We start from the raw sequence: 16,993 nt of genomic DNA on the forward strand, positions 1-16,993 counted from the left end.
GTGTACTTCCAGGACAGCAGGGATAAATCAAGTCTTGACTCTCTCTGCTCCAGGCTGACCAGTTCTTACTCCTCTCCTCAAGACAGTCTGTCCCAGTGTAGGTCTTGGTGTCCAGAAGAGGCACAGGCAGGAGACCTGTGTTTTGTGTCCAGGTTGGAAGAAAAAGGTTCAGGTTTTCAAACTGAGATATCTATCCAAATGACAGGACATAATATTTACCACCTAGGACAGATGGTGACCGTAGTTTTAATAGCACTTTAAAGGCCCAGTGTGCTTCAGGAAGAAAGTCCTTCACAGCCTCTGAAAAAGTAATGGATGTGGAAACTTACATGACTCCTAATAAAACTTTAGAAGTAGGCAATAGAAGATATATTGGCATGTTGAGTCCCTTCCAAATCCTCCAAATTTGTGACTCCCAAGCATTGTAATGAAACTAGTGATGGGCTTACAATTCCATTTATGGATTTTGTAATGCATTTTGTTTTGACTCTTACTATGTGTCAGATGGACTTCTTTTTCCCCCCAGATGGGACTTCTGTGACTAGTCACTCTAATTCTGCATCAGTGCCAGTTGTTTTTCCATCACTCTAGAATATCAGTAACACTAGCAAATCTCCAAGCAGGTGATGTTGTATCACACCTAACACTTAGACTTGGCCAAAATCAAGTCCATGAGATGAACTGCAGACAAGTAAAAGCCGTTATGTACTTAACAGCCCCAAAATTTTCCATTACAAATACTGTTTTTACTTTTTCTTAAAAAAAAAAAAAGTGCTTTGAGGGGCTTTGAATTTCTAAGCCTTCAAGATCAAAGATTTCTTCAGCTGCCTGAATTATAGGAATTTTGAAAAACAAAAACAAATCCTTTTCCTGCTATAAAATCCTTGCCATATTTTTGTCTTTATGTAATTCAAAACAGCTGAACTAAAAAATGAGGTTGATGAGTTCTAAAGACTCATCGGAAATGGAGCAGTCAATCATTTTGCAAGTGTCATTCTAATTAATCTGACCCAAGAATAAATTTTACTAAATTCTTATCTGATATTCCAGAAAATTGCTAAATAGCACTTGGAATTAAACAACTTGTGGCTAAGGATACCAAAATGTTTAAATTGTTTATTAAAGTGATTCAAGACTGAATTATAATAATGTGGGCATGGCGGTGGTAGCAGCCAGTGTAATTTTCCTGTGATTCCACACACACCCTTGGCTACGTTTGTGTCCTTTTAGCAGCATGATTGGCTAAATAGCGAGCTGTTTATTTCAAAAGCCTTTGCAGAAAACATAGACCTTGTTATAAAGCAATAGTTTATATGTAGTTATCAGTTTGCTGATGTTTTTAGTATACAGCCTGACCCTCAGGATAAACTGCTTTTAGCAGGGGGGGTGACGTTAGCTCATAGATCATCTGGGATAACAGACACCCTGACAGTTTGCTACCTGTGCACTAGTGGTCTCAGAATTTCAGCACTTCCAAAATGAACCAATTTTTGCTTTATCACAAGAGAGATCTCATTATGTTCATACTCATGAAAAAGCTAGATGGCAAATATGGTAGAAAGTACATGTCCTTATGCATGGGGGCGTAGCAGTGGCTTATGTGCTTTCTGACATTTGAGACTTAAGGCACTTTATATGTACGAGGACATTTGTTTCCAATTTCCTCCTGTGTTACCTTTAAAAAAAATTTTAATAAGTTTTTCCCCAAGTATTGTATTATAAAGAAATACACTCTAGAGAAAAATTCGAAGACAAAAAGTAAAGAAAATATAAACATGAGTTTTAAAAATCCCACCATTTGCATTTGTTTTTATGTCAATCTACATTTTGTTGATTTTGCTTTATGAGAATGTATTTACATAATTGAGATCGTGCTGCATACAGAATTTCTACTTTTTTCTTTATAACACAGTACTCTGAATTTTGTAGCATCAGTCTTAATGAATGCATACTACTCCTTTATAACCATTTTGGGACATTCAAGTTGCTTCCAGTATTTTGCAATCATAAACAATTCTGCAGTTCACATCTTTATACGTAAAACTTTTCCAATATTGCTGTATTAGACAAAGACTTTAGGCTGTAAGTCACAAGAAATCAATTCACCCTGGCTTAAGCAAAAGAGGAACTGTATTAGCTTGCGTAATTAAAAAGCTAGGGGTAGAGATTGGCTTCAGGCATGGCTAGACTTAGGGGCTCAGCAGTGTCTTCAGGAATCCATCTTCCATCTCCTGGACCAGCTTCCCTTTGTGCTGATTTCATTCTCACGCCTGCTCCTTTACCTCTTCCCATAAGAAACAGCAGCTCTGTCCTAGCATTTCTCCCAGCAGAACTCCCACAGTTGAAGCTCACTAATATGACTGGGGTCAAACATGTAACTCTGAGCCTGTCACTGGGGCCAGGACAAGGGAATGTTCCAACTGGCCTATAGGACCCCCTGCTCCCTTTCCCACCTCTCCCATCTGACTCCTCCACTGCCCTCACTCTGCACACCTGGACCCTTTGCTGTTTCTTGAGCCCACCAGTCTGCCCTTCATCCGGGGCCACTACTCTTGTCCCCTCTTCTGCCTTGCTCACTCTTCCCCCAATGTCCCCATGGTTTGCTGCCCTCTCACTTCCTTCAGGCCCTACTCAGGGACTGCCCTGATCCCCTCTTCACTCTCTAGTCTCTCTCCCTGTTTCTCTTTGTGGACTTATGACTACCTGATGTTCTGTTATATAGTCACGTGGTATATGTGCGAATTATTTGTCTCCTTCCATGGGAACCACGAGGGCTGGCAGTTTCGTTTGCAGCTCTCTCCAGCATCTAGTATTTATCAAGTGAGTTAATGAATGAGTTTGACAGGCCAGGCATGTACCCATCTGTAGGGTCAGCCCACCCTAAGGATAAGAGGTGTCTGAAAGGATGGTGTGATTCCTCAAAGAAAACAGGTGGTCATCTCCGGACCAAGGGGGACGGGTTGCCAGACCGTCCACAGCATTGTCACGCTTTCAAGTTCAGATCACCGTCTACAGCAAAGTCCCAGGAGTGGGATTCCAAAGGATACGAATGTTTTGAGTTTCCTGGTATGTACTTCAACCCCCTATAAAACTCCTCCTCGTAGTAGACAAAATAGTCTTACATGCAGATCATATCATGCCCCCCCACAACTTAAACCCGATAGCTCCCCACTGTACTGGGAATAAAAGAAGAGCTCTGCCCTGGCACCCCAGGCCCCAAATGCTCCATTATCAGCCTTACTCTCTGACCTCTCAGGCTGCAGCACACTGGCTTTCTCTTCTGCCCTGGAATCCACACATTCCACCTCAGGACCCTCGTGTTATCTCTCCCCTCTCTGCCTGGAAGGCCTGGATCACAGGTCTGGCCTGACAGCCGCCTCTTCTCTCTCCTCAGAGCTCAGCTCAAATGTCCCCCCATGAGACCACCCAAACAGCGCCCCTCTCCCTCGCCCGCACCTGGGCCTTTCCAGCAAACCTGGTGTTTTCTTTACAGTGTCAACACCCTTTTATTTGTTACCTCATTTATTCTGTCTTCATCACTAGAATGTAAGTTCCATGATGCCTTTTTCTCGCTGTCCACTGCTGTATTCCCCAAACTCAAAAACTGGTACCTGGCATATCAAAGGCCTTTAATGAAGTTTTTTGGAAAAAAATAACAAAATGCTCTTCAGGAGGACTGTAGCAATTAACACCCCTATCAGCAGTAAGAATGCTCATTTCACCTCATCTCTCATTGAAGCGGTTTTCTTAGAATACAGCTCAAGAGATGTAATTTTGGGGAGAAGCAATGGGGCCATTTAACAACTACCACTCCCATTTGAACAGAGATCAGGCACATTCTGGTACAGCCAGGTATGTTACAACAAGGCCCCACCAATAAGATTTTACTTTCCCATCTAGTTTAAGTACAGCCCGAATCTTCATCCCCACTATGTAAGTGAAGAAAGACTCCTTTTTGTTGCAACTGGACTCAAGGGAAATTTCTAAACATGTTACACAGAGTAAAAATTAGTGAATAATCAGCTCAAGTATTTGGGATATGGACAGGCATCCTTTCTGTGCACTCCCATCCCAAATGATCCAGCTGTGCTAATATTTTGACTTATAGAATCTTCGCTAATCTTTCATTATTAACATTAAAATGCATATATTTTGTATATTTTGTTTTAAAGCACTTCAGGTTAAAAGAAAGTCTTGCAAAAATAATTGATCTACATAAAAAGTATTTAATATAGAGAATACCAAAGCACCTTTCATTAGGTAGAAGTCCCTGTGACATATATCAGATAATACTAATCAAATCTCCCTTTACCTGAAAAGAATTTCTGTTTGAATACAAAGTAATAAACTTCTTGTTCCCATCTTTTTTCAGACAAATCTTCAGCATCACTGAATCTGGGGGTCACAATGAATCCAGCAAAGAAATGACTGTGTTCTTCAAAAGAAAATAGCCAATACAAAGTTTTCTAATTTAAAAACAGCACCATTGGAGGAAAGGGATATGTCTTTTAAGTGCAAAGTCCCTCAACAAGTGATTTACCAAAATTCATGCTAACTAAACTTTGAGTGGTTGCTTTCTATAACCTTCCTGTGATCTGGGGTAGAAAACAGAATAAAGTTAAAAAACAAAGCAAAACAGTAACTTTTAAGAATCAACACACAGACACACACACACACACACACACACCCCTGGCAGAGTGTGTTCTTCTTTGTTTTCTGCCCATTGTATCACCAGTCAGCGACCTCTACCACAAAGGGCGTTTTCACATCTATCTTGCCACTGTTGATGATGGAGCAGTTGGTGAGTGGACGGTCATGCCCATCAGTTGCCTGCAGTTCTATGGAGTGGACCACTGTCTGGTGAGAGAAAAGTAGACCCATGGATCACTTCTGACCAGCAACTGTGGTGATCAAGAGGTAAAATCAATGTGAAGTCTGAAAGCCCTAGTGGGAAATAAGTTGTTTTTGCTTTTTCTATAATTACAAAAACCATGCAAGATAACTATGGAAAATTTAGTCAGGAAATTTATATATAACAGAATAAAATTTACCCACTAGCTTGCTAATCAGAGAGCATATTTGTGAATTTCCTCTCTTCTTTTTATTAGCATTTTATATTCTAAAAAAATTAGATATTTTTGCAAACATCTAGTGCTAATAAAAAAAAGTATTTCTATTCACTTGTTACAACCCAACTTAAGAGTTAACGTGGAATTTGAGACAGTTTCAGCTCCACTGTATAAGAGGTCTAGGCATAAGAAAATGAGCCAGAAAGCAGTTTAGTAGTGGAGCTAGTTTTGGGTTTGTCCATTTTAAAGCCGACCCCAGCCAGTAATCTACAGGTTGAGTCTGATACTAATGTAACCCCAACCCCACAGTCGTGTAAAAGGCCCCTTTCTCTACTCCGGAAGGCTTCACAAGCTCATGGACTAATTTATGTCACATACTGGGCCAGGACTAGGCAAGTGGACTTCTGATGAGTTTCCCAAACAGCGTTGAGACAAAAACAGCAACAAAGTCTCTGAGCGCTTTGGACATGGTGTCAGCTAATCCGGTCTCTGGCTGACTTAGGTTAATTTAAGATAAACGACCAGCATTCTTCTAATAATACCAATAATATATATTTCTAAATAGATTGTGTGTGTGGGTTCATATGTGCACACGTGTACCTAAAGCAGCAGCTACACATCCGAACTACCTGTGGCACTTTAAAAACTGCTTATTTCATGGTTAAAATGGAAATTTCTATGTTGTGTACATGTTACCACAATTTTTTAACACGCTTATTCGCGGGCCCACCTCTGGAGGCTCAGGAGTTTTAAAAATAAACCACATGGGGCTCAGGGCTTTTAAAAATATTTTATTTTGAATTGTGGTAAGAAACACATAACATAAAATTTGCCGTCTTATCCATTTCTAAGTGTACAGTTCATTAGTTTAAGCATATTCATACTATTGTGCAACTAAACTTCAGAACTTTTTCATCTTATGAAACTGAAGATCTATAGAGATACCCACTGAAACGAGCTCCCGATTTCCTCATCCCCCCAGCCCCTGGCAACCACCATCCTGCTTTATGTTCCCATGTATTTGACTACATTAGATACCTCATTTGAATGGACTCATACAGCCTTTTTGTGACTGGCTTGTTTTCTTTAACATTCCAAAGGTTTATTCATGTTGTAGCATGTGACAGGATCTCCTTCCTTTTTAAGGCTGAATAATATTTCATTGTATGTACATGTGGGATTTTATCTGGTTACTTTAAAAAGAGTTTCCACTTATTTCAAGTGTGAGATGAATTAAGTACTCAACTTCTCCCTGTCAAGTCCCCAGCTTCTGCCCCAATGCTCCTAACAATTAAAAATACCACACCATATATAATTTATTCACCTTTGAAGAGGCCAGTCAGCATGTAATTATGGCTCTCTAACAAGCACGTTTGGAGATTAAATCACTAAGAGTACTCTCATTATAAATCTTTGAATGAGAAAAAATAATGCATCAAGTTACCATTCCATCAATGACTTTTCCAAATACCACATGTTTGCCATCCAACCAGGTGGGCTTGGTCAAGGTGATAAAGAACTGAGAGCCATTGGTGTCAGGCCCAGCATTGGCCATGCTGACCCACCCAATGCCATAATGCTTCAGTTTGAAGTTCTCATCTGGAAATGTCTCACCATAAATGCTTATACCTGAGTGAGACAAAACAAAAAGGGGAGAGACAACAGATGTTCTATGAAAGTAAATTCTTCAAAGGGGAATATAAGGTTTGAGTAGATTGGTTAATAGAACCCTGTAGGAGGTGGGGATGGGGAAAAGATGGTCAAATATAAGGAGAAATAAAGCAGAGGATAAAATTAACGGGGACTTCCCTGGAGGTCCAGTAGTTAAGATCCCATGCTTCCACTGCAGGGGGCATGGGTTAGATCCCTGGCTGGGGAACTAGGATCCTGCATGCCACGCAGCACAGCCAAAAAAATTTAAAAAAAAAAAATTAGCTCCTTAAGGAAACAGGGCATCAGGGACCAAAACAAATAAACAAAAGCCTTAAGTATGACACAAGATGGAAGGATGCCCTCTGGCCTCAAACCAAGACCCAAACCCTGAACAAGCAAGTCAGTGATTTCACTCTGAAACGAGAAGGAACTGAAGGGCAGGATGACATTGTGAAGCCCAATGGAAAGGTGGATAAGCGAACCTAGTGGCTCCACCTCTGTCCTGAGGTTCAGGTCACTTGCCCTGGATCACTCCTACCTCTGCAGCCAACCAGAGTACAATACGCACTTAATATACACCCTTAGTAAATTCTCACAACAATCCTGTAGAATAGGTTTTCTCATTCCCATTTTGAATGGGAAACAGAGGTTATCAAACTTGAAAACAGCAGAGTAGAACTTGACCTTCTGGCTCTAACTCTGGTTCCCTAAGCATGAAGAGCCTCAGCACTGAGAACAGCGCAAGCCTGGAAGTCATTAGGCTTGATGACTTCAGGGCTCATCAGGATACAGAGGATCACAGCAACTGAGAGCACCCAGGGAGCCAACCTTGGACGGAAGAACCAAAGGCAGGCATGGGGGCTGGAGATCAAGCACAGCAGCAGGGAGAGCAGAACACATTTTTCCTATAAAACAACAGTACAGACCATGAAAAGTATCTGCTCCATCCCCTAACACCCTGAGTGACTGTCACACCCACCTCCTCCGCTGCAGGGCTCCTTATCCATTGGTGGCCAGCCTTAAAGTCCTGGCTCAGTTAGCTCTTGTGTCATCTCCTTTCTTACTATGCAGTACTTGTGAAGGACCAGGCAAAAATTCTACTTCCTTAAGACTTGGGTCTCACATAAGGTGTTTTTCTTCATTTATATACAACCAAAACTTCTTCACAGCTAATGTAGTTAACTTTTAAAACACAATATCTACAAAGTGTTGCAGTAGAGGAATTAGTAAGGACATTCTGTGAATCCTAATTATTTTCCTTCTTAAGGTTTACATCTTGCAATATATGGCTTTTGAATGAATAACTAGATATTTTAACAACTTCACTCCTTTGTAATTGTCTTATTTTATACTTATCTGAGTAATTAATACAATATTTAATAATTTAAGGAAACCTGACTTTTTTTTTTTTTTTTTTTTTTTTGTAGACTAGATCAAATATAATTCATCTTACCCAGAAAAAAAAAATCCTGGCTCAGTTAGAAGGACCAGAAGTGGATACCAAAGGCAAGCCATTTATAGCTGGTTGGTAAGTGACATATGAGGTGGGCTGGTAGCAAAGTTTAAATGATCCAAAAGGTCCTATCTACAAATCTCATGTGAACCCATACACACACACAGAGCAGGGAAAGCAGAGAGAGAGAGGGACACAGAAAAGAGGACACAGTAGAACTCCATCACCATTCTTGCTGGGCCCCAGGCAGGGCGGTGGGGTGCCAGTCCTGAGGGGACCCGTACTGGAGCTGCAGGCTTTTCCACTGAGACCCAGCTCTGCAGCAGCTGGGGTTGCTACCCTGAGCATCCTCACCAACCCCATGAAACCAAGTAACCTGAACATGTTCCTGTGCTCCATTCTACATTCCCATACCTGGCAGCATTTCTGCAGGGACTAAAAGTAATCCTCCTGAAGTGTCTGGCAAATCCAAACATTTAATGGCAGCCATTTTGTTATTTAAAAAATTGCAATAAACATAAAATGAACAATAGTGCTTGAAAATGGCTTGTTTCTTGAAAAAGTTAGCAATTTAATATCCACCAAAACCAGTATTTGCTGAATTAAAAATCTTAAACCTGAAGTAAATTTAAATTCTGTGTGGTTATATACTGTGTGTGTGTTCAGGAATTCACTACATTTCTGGGGAAAAATAGTCCAGGGAGCTGGGTAGCTGGAATCCTCAATGAGAAACAATAAGCTCAGAGATACTTAAACTCTATAAATTGAATTATTTGTACTTTATAGAATTCTAACTTTGTTGATAAAAATTAATGTATACTGTAATTTTGACAAGTTGTCTATTACTTAATTTTTTTATTGTTGAAAAAGCTGACAATTAAAATGAAAGAATTTTGAAAGAAGGAGGTACATTCACCTATAATCCTGCCACCTAAATACCAGCCTCGTCATTCTGGCGTGATGTCCCCAGACCCCCTCCACCAACGTGCACATCTGCAGCTGGCTGCCACCCCAGGGTACAGTTTTTCAGTCTACGTTTCCTTGCTATGACAGACATCTTTCTGTATTGCTACATACCAGAAGTCTAGGATTTTAAGCACTGCAAAACAGCCTACTAAATGAATATACCTCCACTATGGAAAGATAATGAACACCAAAGCAATACTGTTACAAATTAGGAGGCCTCACTCATTCACACCTACCAAGATTTTGTTAGATACGGCACCCCCACCCCAACTCAATCCTTCTTGAAAAATTAGTCTGGTTGTCTTTATGACTTTGTTCCTTAAATCTGGGAATTCAATATGCTGGGTAAATACATCATCTTAATCTTAGGTTTCACCTGGGTAAGCAGGAAAGGAAAAATGTTAGACAACATTACCGCCAGTGCCATCTCCACTGGTGAAGTCTCCTCCTTGAATCATGAAATCTTTGATGACGCGATGAAATTTGCTTCCTCTATATCCATATCCTTTCTAAAGAGATTATGTCAATTGAATACACAAGTAGATATAACCCATACTGTAAGATAAACCCCAGTGTTTATCTGGAAATGACAAAATGAGAAAATTACACAAAATATCTACAGAACTAGATTAGGTGCCTGCAATAATTTACTGATAGAAATTTATCATTAGCTGACTGAAAAGTAAACACATAAACTATAGAGGTAAAGTATTAACCTGCACAAGTAAAAAGAGAGAAGTCTGCATTTTCACTTGATGACTGTTTCCTGTCAGTTTCTAGAACCCTGAGGAAACTGAAGGCTTGAAGAATAGCGATTTTCTAGGAAAATAAAGTAAAATATTGTTAGATGTCTCAAGTTCATCTCATCTACTAATTTAATACTTATTTTCCCAGAATACATCTTTACGTTTGGCTTAAAAGAAGGAAGATCTACTTCTGCCCAGTTAAAGGGAATAAAACTGAGACATACCTCTCCTGTTGCCAGAGCGATAAAATTTTCCACAGTCTTGGGCACAACTTTTCCAAAGAGGCCAATCACAATTCTGCCAACATCTTTATCTCCAATCCTCACATCAAAGAAGACCTGCGTGTGGTTGAAAGGCAGAGAAGGTTATAATGTGAAAAAGCCACAATACAAGGTAAGGGAACATGATAATCTGAGAACTGATCCCCATGCAAGGGCCCTGCCCACCAGTATTTTATAAAGGAGCATGAAGGAGCTATTTTATGAAGGAGCATGATATAAAGTAAAGGAGTTCTGAAACCATCTTGTGGGTACATTTCACTCACAAATATTCATTCACCAAACAGTTACGGAGCACCACCTCTAGGCCAGGCACTGTACTAGAAACTGGGTTTAAAGTTGGACTCAATACTGTCAGAGTCAGCCAGTAATGTCTTCAAGAATTCCTCTCCCCTCCACAACCCAGACCAGCACTGCTCTGGCCTCCCGTTTCCTAGATCTGCGGACACGGGTTAGAGTGGAGACTGTTGGTCTCCTGAGAGGTAATGCTCTCCAGTCTTGGCAGGAGGAAAAAAAATGGTGAGGAGAGAAACAGTCTAACCATCCAGATTTATTTTTTCATAACTTCGAGCAGCGCTAAATTCCCAATGAGTTCTCAGTAGACATCTGCTGTCAAGGGGACCATGAAAGATTATCACAACACACAACACTCCTGCAGAAGGCCTGCCACTCACGTCCAGACACACTAAGGCACCAGGGCCACAGCTGCACCCAAAATACAACAAACATTACACTCAGGTCCTGACAGAACCATTTACCCTGTAAACTCAGACACCAAATTCAGTCATCATGTCCCCAAAGCTGCACATGTACAACGTGTCCTTACTCTGTCACAACAGTTTAGAACAGAAAAGAGCAAGCACACATCCAGAAATGAGTCACTTTTTTTTTGCAGATAAACTTTAAAAGCTCTCTTGGACTTTTTTTTTAACTGTTTCATCTGAAATGAAATTACATACATCTTGCTTCACAAATCACTGTGTTGAGATGATTCTGAGATAGAATGCTTGAAAAGGCCATGGAGTCAAAGGGCATTCTATTAGCGAGTTTAGATTATACGAACCAATGTACTGTTTGAATGGGTAAAAAAGACATTCAAGAGATGGCTTTAAAAAATATAAGAAGGGTTGTCAAAGACAAAAGATGTCGTACAGTTTAGAAAAATCACGAAGTAAAGACTGTCAAGCTGTAGTTCAAGACAAGAGCTTCTGTCAATACGTCAGGACGTCTGTCACAGGATGATGTGGTATTTTGCAATTTTACATGGCCAAAGCAGCAAAGACTGTATTATTATTTATATGGTAAAACTTCATAGAATGCACAGAAGACGGTGCCCTTGAGAATGGGCAGTGCAGTGGAGTAGGACAATTCAGGAAGCTGCATTAACACCCACAGGAGCCCAGCATGCAGAGCTGGGGTCAAAGAGAAGCAGGTTCTCCAAAGGGATTTCTGAACCAAGGAGTAAATTCAATAACAGGCAATAACGAAGCAGCACTGGGACAAGAATTGGGTATGTAATCGTAAAGAAGCACCCTATAAGACACTAGAAAAGCCTATCAGACTTTTAAAATAAAGAAGAGGAAATAAAGCCTGTGAACACTTCAACAGCAAAGAGAATCAAATATGGGAGGGCAGCATAAGAAGATGAAGCAAAAGTGTCTGTCACCCAGCATCACTCTTCAGTAAAAATCTTATTTTCTTACACGCAGCCTAGCACACATATTAATATGATTTTTTTTCCAAACCACAGCATCCTTCAACTTCATGCGTGATGGCAAGAAAATATAGCAGAGTTTCCCTAACTCTAATGGAAATGATGAAATCAAATCTTATTGTCAACAAGTACTTGTCAAAGATCCATGCAGAAGGCAGCGTGAGGGTACAAGCTACTGGAGGGAGTCCCTGTCCTAAGGGAGCTTATGTAAACAGGCCAAGTAAACGAACAACCATAGCACAAGGCCCCAGGTTACAAATGCCCCAAGAACACTGTACACCCCCTGTTCTAGAGGAATGTTAAGGCTGAAGGAAGGCATCCTGGCAAAGGTGTGATGGGAGGCAGGCCTGGAAGGAGGGGAGCAGCCTCCAGGGACAAGGATGGGCAGTTCTTTCTGGGACCAAAGCACTGAGTCAGGAAAAGTGATCCATGTGCAGAGAAGCAACACAGCCCTTCTGACCGCAGCCGGCTGGGAAGGGAGACTCTCACCAGTTCCAGAGGCAAAGGAAGGATGCCAGCTAAGAGATCCAGCTTTTGTTAGGCAACACTAGGAGCATGAAAGACAAAATTTCAATTTGAGGCTGCGTTCACTTGGACTGAGATTTATGATGAATATGGCTCTGTCTAGGCAGGGAACCCTTAAGGGGTAGAAACGGTGTTTTTAGATTCCCAGTGCTCTGCAGTGTCAGCTCACGCAGGTACTCAAAAAATCCTAAATAGTTCAATGCCAGTTGATACTAAATGAGGACCAGGGCGCACACACACCTAGACAGAGGGTGAAGGTGGGCCCAGGGTGGCTGCCAGGCAAACCCTCTCACCCTGATATCGTCTGTGACTTTGCTGCGTGTCCTTGGGAACAGGCCCCGTGCTAGACAAGGGGTGGGGCTGCAAAGTCCCTACCCTCCTGGAGCTTACCGTCCCACAGAAGAGAAAGCATATAGATACTCGCTATACTATAATGGGAAGTCAGGTTTCACGAGAAGATATGTACAGATAAAATGTCACGGTTAGAGTGATGATTATCTATGGAGATCTGGGCAGGCTTCCTGGAAAAGGTGGCACTTGAATTCCATGTTGCACTTCAGGAGCTGGCCCCTCAGTCACTCCTTTTTTCCCTTGAGGCTGCCCTTGAAAGTCATTTGAAAATTACGGGGGGACTTCCCTGGTGGTGCAGTGGTTAAGAATCCTCCAACACAGGGGACATGGGTTCGAGCCCTGGTCCGGGAATATCCCACATGCCGCAGAGCAACTAAGTCCGTGCGTCACTAAGCCTGTGCTCTAGAGCCCGCGAGCCACGACTACTGAGCCCATGTGCCACAACTATGGAAGCCCACGTGCCCAGAGTCTGTGCTCTACAACAAGAGAAGCCACTGCAATGAGAAGCCCGCACACTGTAACAAAGAGTAGCCCCTGCTCACTGCAGCTAGAGAAAGCCCACGCGCAGCGACGAAGACCCAATGCAGCCAAAAATAAATAAGTAAAAAAAAATTTTTTTTTTTTATTACAGGGCACTGGAGGTGGGGAGAGACAGGGGAAGAGGCAAGAGGCACTCACATAGCCTGGCCCAAACCCTGTAGGGTTAATCCTGCTTCCATTTCCAAAGTAACTGGGGAAGACACCAAGGACACGAGCTGTGAGGTCCAGGAAACTGTCCTCAAACCAGCTCCAGCACTAACTGGCCATGGGACCTTGGGCAGCTCTGAGCTCCTGTTCGTCATCTGTACCCAGATGATGATTCCTCTCAGGGCTGCACTGCCACAGGAGGATTAATAACATAACACAAATAACACTAACAATTGACCTCTTTAATCAGGAACTTCAATCAGGGCTAAGCATTTTACATGCTTTATCACATCTAATATGCAAAACCCTGCAGGTAGGTATTATTTCTCTTTCCACTTCCAGAGGAAATAGAAATGGAACAGAGGAGGAGCCTCAGACATTAGGTAACTTGTTGTTACCCCAGCTGAAGCCTCTTGGCCACTCCAAGAGCTGCGGGAAGTGCCAGCAAAGTGTGACATGAGTGCAGCTGGAAAGATGGCAGCAGTATTTTCTACAGTCTCGGTGTCTGACCCTGCACAGAGCCCATGGCATCTGCTGGGAAGTGCAGGGCTGCAAACACTAATTCGGTGGATTTTGAGACTAGTGAGCTGGAGCCCAAACCCGAGGCTCCACGGATGGGCAGGAGGCTGAGGTGTCCAACTGGCAGCAGGATTCATGGACAAGGTGAGTGCCATTAAAGGGCCCTGGGGGGAATAGCACTTCACACCTCTCATTTACAAATTCCTGTTTTTAAACAAAATCAGAGGAAAAGGTAAAGACTGCTGGGGAAAACAATAAACTAGAGTGATGGCCAATTAATCTACTTTTCCACACTCAGAGAAATCATTTTTTAATGTTTCTACTTTCCAATAGATTAGTTGTTTTAAAATGTCCACTGAAAAAGTAATTCAACAGAGTTGAAAAGGTGGAAGGACATGCCTACACAGTTTTTAGAACGTAATGACAAATGGGGTGGGAAAAAAGGAGATAGATTGAGTGACTGTTCCAAAAGTAGAGTCCTGAAAACTCCCTCAGTGACAGCACCCTGGACTTGGGGCTAAGATGCCCCAACTCTTCCCCTCTTGCAGCCACCAGCTTCCTCCCCTCTCCTCGAGGTTCCCAACCGCAGCTCCATACTCCCAGAGACTGTGATTACTGATTACTTGCTCTGGGGTAGTCTCTGCACTGGTAGGTCTAAAAGCTTCCCAGGTAAGCCTGTTCCCAAATACTATAGGTGACGTTCTCACAGTAACAAATTATTTGTTGCATATCTGAAATTCACATCTCACTGGGCATCCTGTATTTCATCTGACAGTCCTACTCCCTTTCTCCCACCCTTATCTAAACAGTCAGCAAGTCCTGTTAGTTACACTTCAAAAGTCGATTTCTAGTCCCTCCCTGGCTCCCCATTTCCACCATTACCCCCCCTAATCCAAGCCACCACCATCCAGATTCTGACCTGGAGCCCTGAAGACCTCCCAGTTCACTCTCCACTGAACAACCACAGTAATTGTTTAAAAGCATATATGAGATCATGTCAATCCCATGCTTAAAACCATTCAGCAGCTATAACTGCACTTAGAATAAGACCTCAAATTATGAGAATAATTGCCTTAAAACCCATACTCCGAACTGTGGCCCGGAAGGCACTACCTGATCTTGCTGCTGCTCACCCAGAACCTCATCTCAAGCCACTCCCCCTCTCATCCCTGGGCTGAAGCCACACCATCCTTTCTCCATCCTCTGAACATACTTTTCTGTCTGGAGGCCTTGCATATGCAGTTCCCTTTGCCTCCTAAGTCTTTACCAGGCTTTTTTTTTTTTCTCACCCTTCAGGTATTTTTAAATGTCACCCAATCTATTTCCGGGTTTATTTCCTTCATCATTTCAACTTCATGAATTTTATGTTTAAGGCTTATCCCATGAGACCCAAATAGTATCTGCAGATTGGAAGAACACCCCCCCACTTCCCCCCCTTCAGCTATGTGGCTTTGTATAAGCCGTTTCCCAAAGCTAGATAAGCCCCAAAGATCAAGGGGCTGGGAGGAGAATCAGTGCTCAAAGCCAACAAGCTCAGTTTATCACCGCACGTACTCCGCAGCACGGCCTTTCTGTTCACTCTTAGGCTACGTCAGATGTTGGGCGGAACCTCCCCCGCCCCTTGTCCTCCCCCATCCTCGGGTGGGGTGTGTGGTAGAGGATTTAAGCATCCAACAGTATCATTTCTACTGGCAGACACCGGACCGATTGTTAAGACCACCTGCAGCTGTCCCTCCTTCCAGATTCCAAGACACCCCTGCCACTGGGTTTTCTAGAAGTGGTCATCAAGGGCCCCAAATCATCCCCTCCCTCCCTCCCTCTATCTCTCCCTGCACCCTCCCATTATCCTTTAACCTTGGCTAAATATGGTGGGGAAGGACCTGAAGCTGTAAAGACACAGTCTATGGCAGATGTCCCCCCACCCCACCCCCCAATCGTGATCAAAAGGCTGGCCTCAGTTATACTGGAGCCGCCTGTGCCTTGCTAGCACCGTCCCCAAGCCCTGGGGTCCACCCACCAGCCGCCAGAGTCTGAAAAGCGCACCTCTCCCTCCCCGGGGAGGACGGTCGTTCCTAAATACTGGAAAAGGAGGATAGCCCTTGGTTTCAGCAAGGCCACGTAATGCCTGCCCCGACCCCACCGCGACAGGGGCTGGACCTGGGATCTGCCAGGTCAGGTGACACCCGCGGCGGGCGGCCCAGCTGCAACCCCTCCGCTCGCAACGCGTCTCCTCCGCCAGTCCCCGTCCCTCCCGCATTCTTCCTGCTTCTATTCCCTAGTCCCCGCCAAGGCGAAGGAAGTACTCGGCGGTCTCCTTCCTGAAGAAAGGGCCCGCCGGTTCCGGAAGCTTCTCCCAACTCCCAGGCAAAGTTCAGACAGCCGGCGGCGGGGGCCCAGCGCCCCCACAGTCTCCCGGGAGAGCGCGGGCCCCCGCGCGCGGGCAGCCTCCTGCCACCTAGCCCCCCGGCCGCCTCCCGTCCTCTGCGCCCGGGAAGCCCCCTCCTCGCCGCCCCTGACCCTGAGGTTCCAGTCCCCAAAGCTCTCCCATCCCCTCGGCCAGCACGAGGGGAAACTGCTGCCCGCCGCCCAGTCACCTTGGCCGTCACCGAGGGGCCTCGCTTGCGGACGCCTGACGCTCCCGCAGGAGGTACGAGAGCGCTGAGCCCCACGCAAAGCACCAGAGGTAGCAGCAGCCGGGGACCCGGGCCCATCGTGAGGGGTGGCAGCGGGGGCAGCGCCTCGGGCGCAACCGCAGGCTCCGGTACCGCTGGTGGAACTCTCGGCCGGCTGCGCCTGCGCGCTCCCGGTTCGGGGCGGGGGTGATGGGAATGGGGCAGTCTGGGCAGGCCCGGAACCGAGGGCGCCTCCTCCCAAGTTCAGCCCAGCGACCCGAGCTAAGGACTCGGGAGTGGCGCGCCACGGAGGGCGCAGCCGAATCCAGCCACCCAGAGGCTGCTCTGGGCTCCGGGATCCGGAGCGAGCCAGCGCTGCTCGGGTGCTGCGGGCTCGGCCCGGACCCGGGAGCTGAGAGG

The 16,993-nt window shown here is 44.2% G+C and overlaps 1 protein-coding gene across 2 annotated transcripts; it reads right to left on the reverse strand.

Annotated features, from left to right (window-relative positions):
• Positions 1-4,206: 4,206 nt before the first annotated feature.
• On the reverse strand, positions 4,207-16,757 carry PPIC (peptidylprolyl isomerase C). Of its 2 annotated transcripts, none has more exons than XM_033853112.2 (5): positions 16,556-16,757; positions 10,112-10,225; positions 9,557-9,650; positions 6,514-6,698; positions 4,207-4,901 (listed from the first exon to the last, which is right to left on the reverse strand). In XM_033853112.2, exons 1-5 carry the CDS (start codon positions 16,670-16,672, stop codon positions 4,839-4,841), a joined length of 573 nt encoding a protein of 190 aa, XP_033709003.1. In that variant the 5' UTR covers positions 16,673-16,757; the 3' UTR covers positions 4,207-4,838. The 2 variants fall into 2 exon arrangements, with proteins under 2 accessions (XP_033709003.1, XP_004329863.1); XM_004329815.4 differs by having other exon boundaries at positions 4,207-4,857; positions 16,556-16,753.
• Between the last annotated feature and the right edge of the window lie 236 nt (positions 16,758-16,993).

The sequence above is a fragment of the Tursiops truncatus genome, chromosome 3, assembly GCF_011762595.2.
Source record: "Tursiops truncatus isolate mTurTru1 chromosome 3, mTurTru1.mat.Y, whole genome shotgun sequence".
Lineage (NCBI taxonomy): Eukaryota > Metazoa > Chordata > Mammalia > Artiodactyla > Delphinidae > Tursiops > Tursiops truncatus.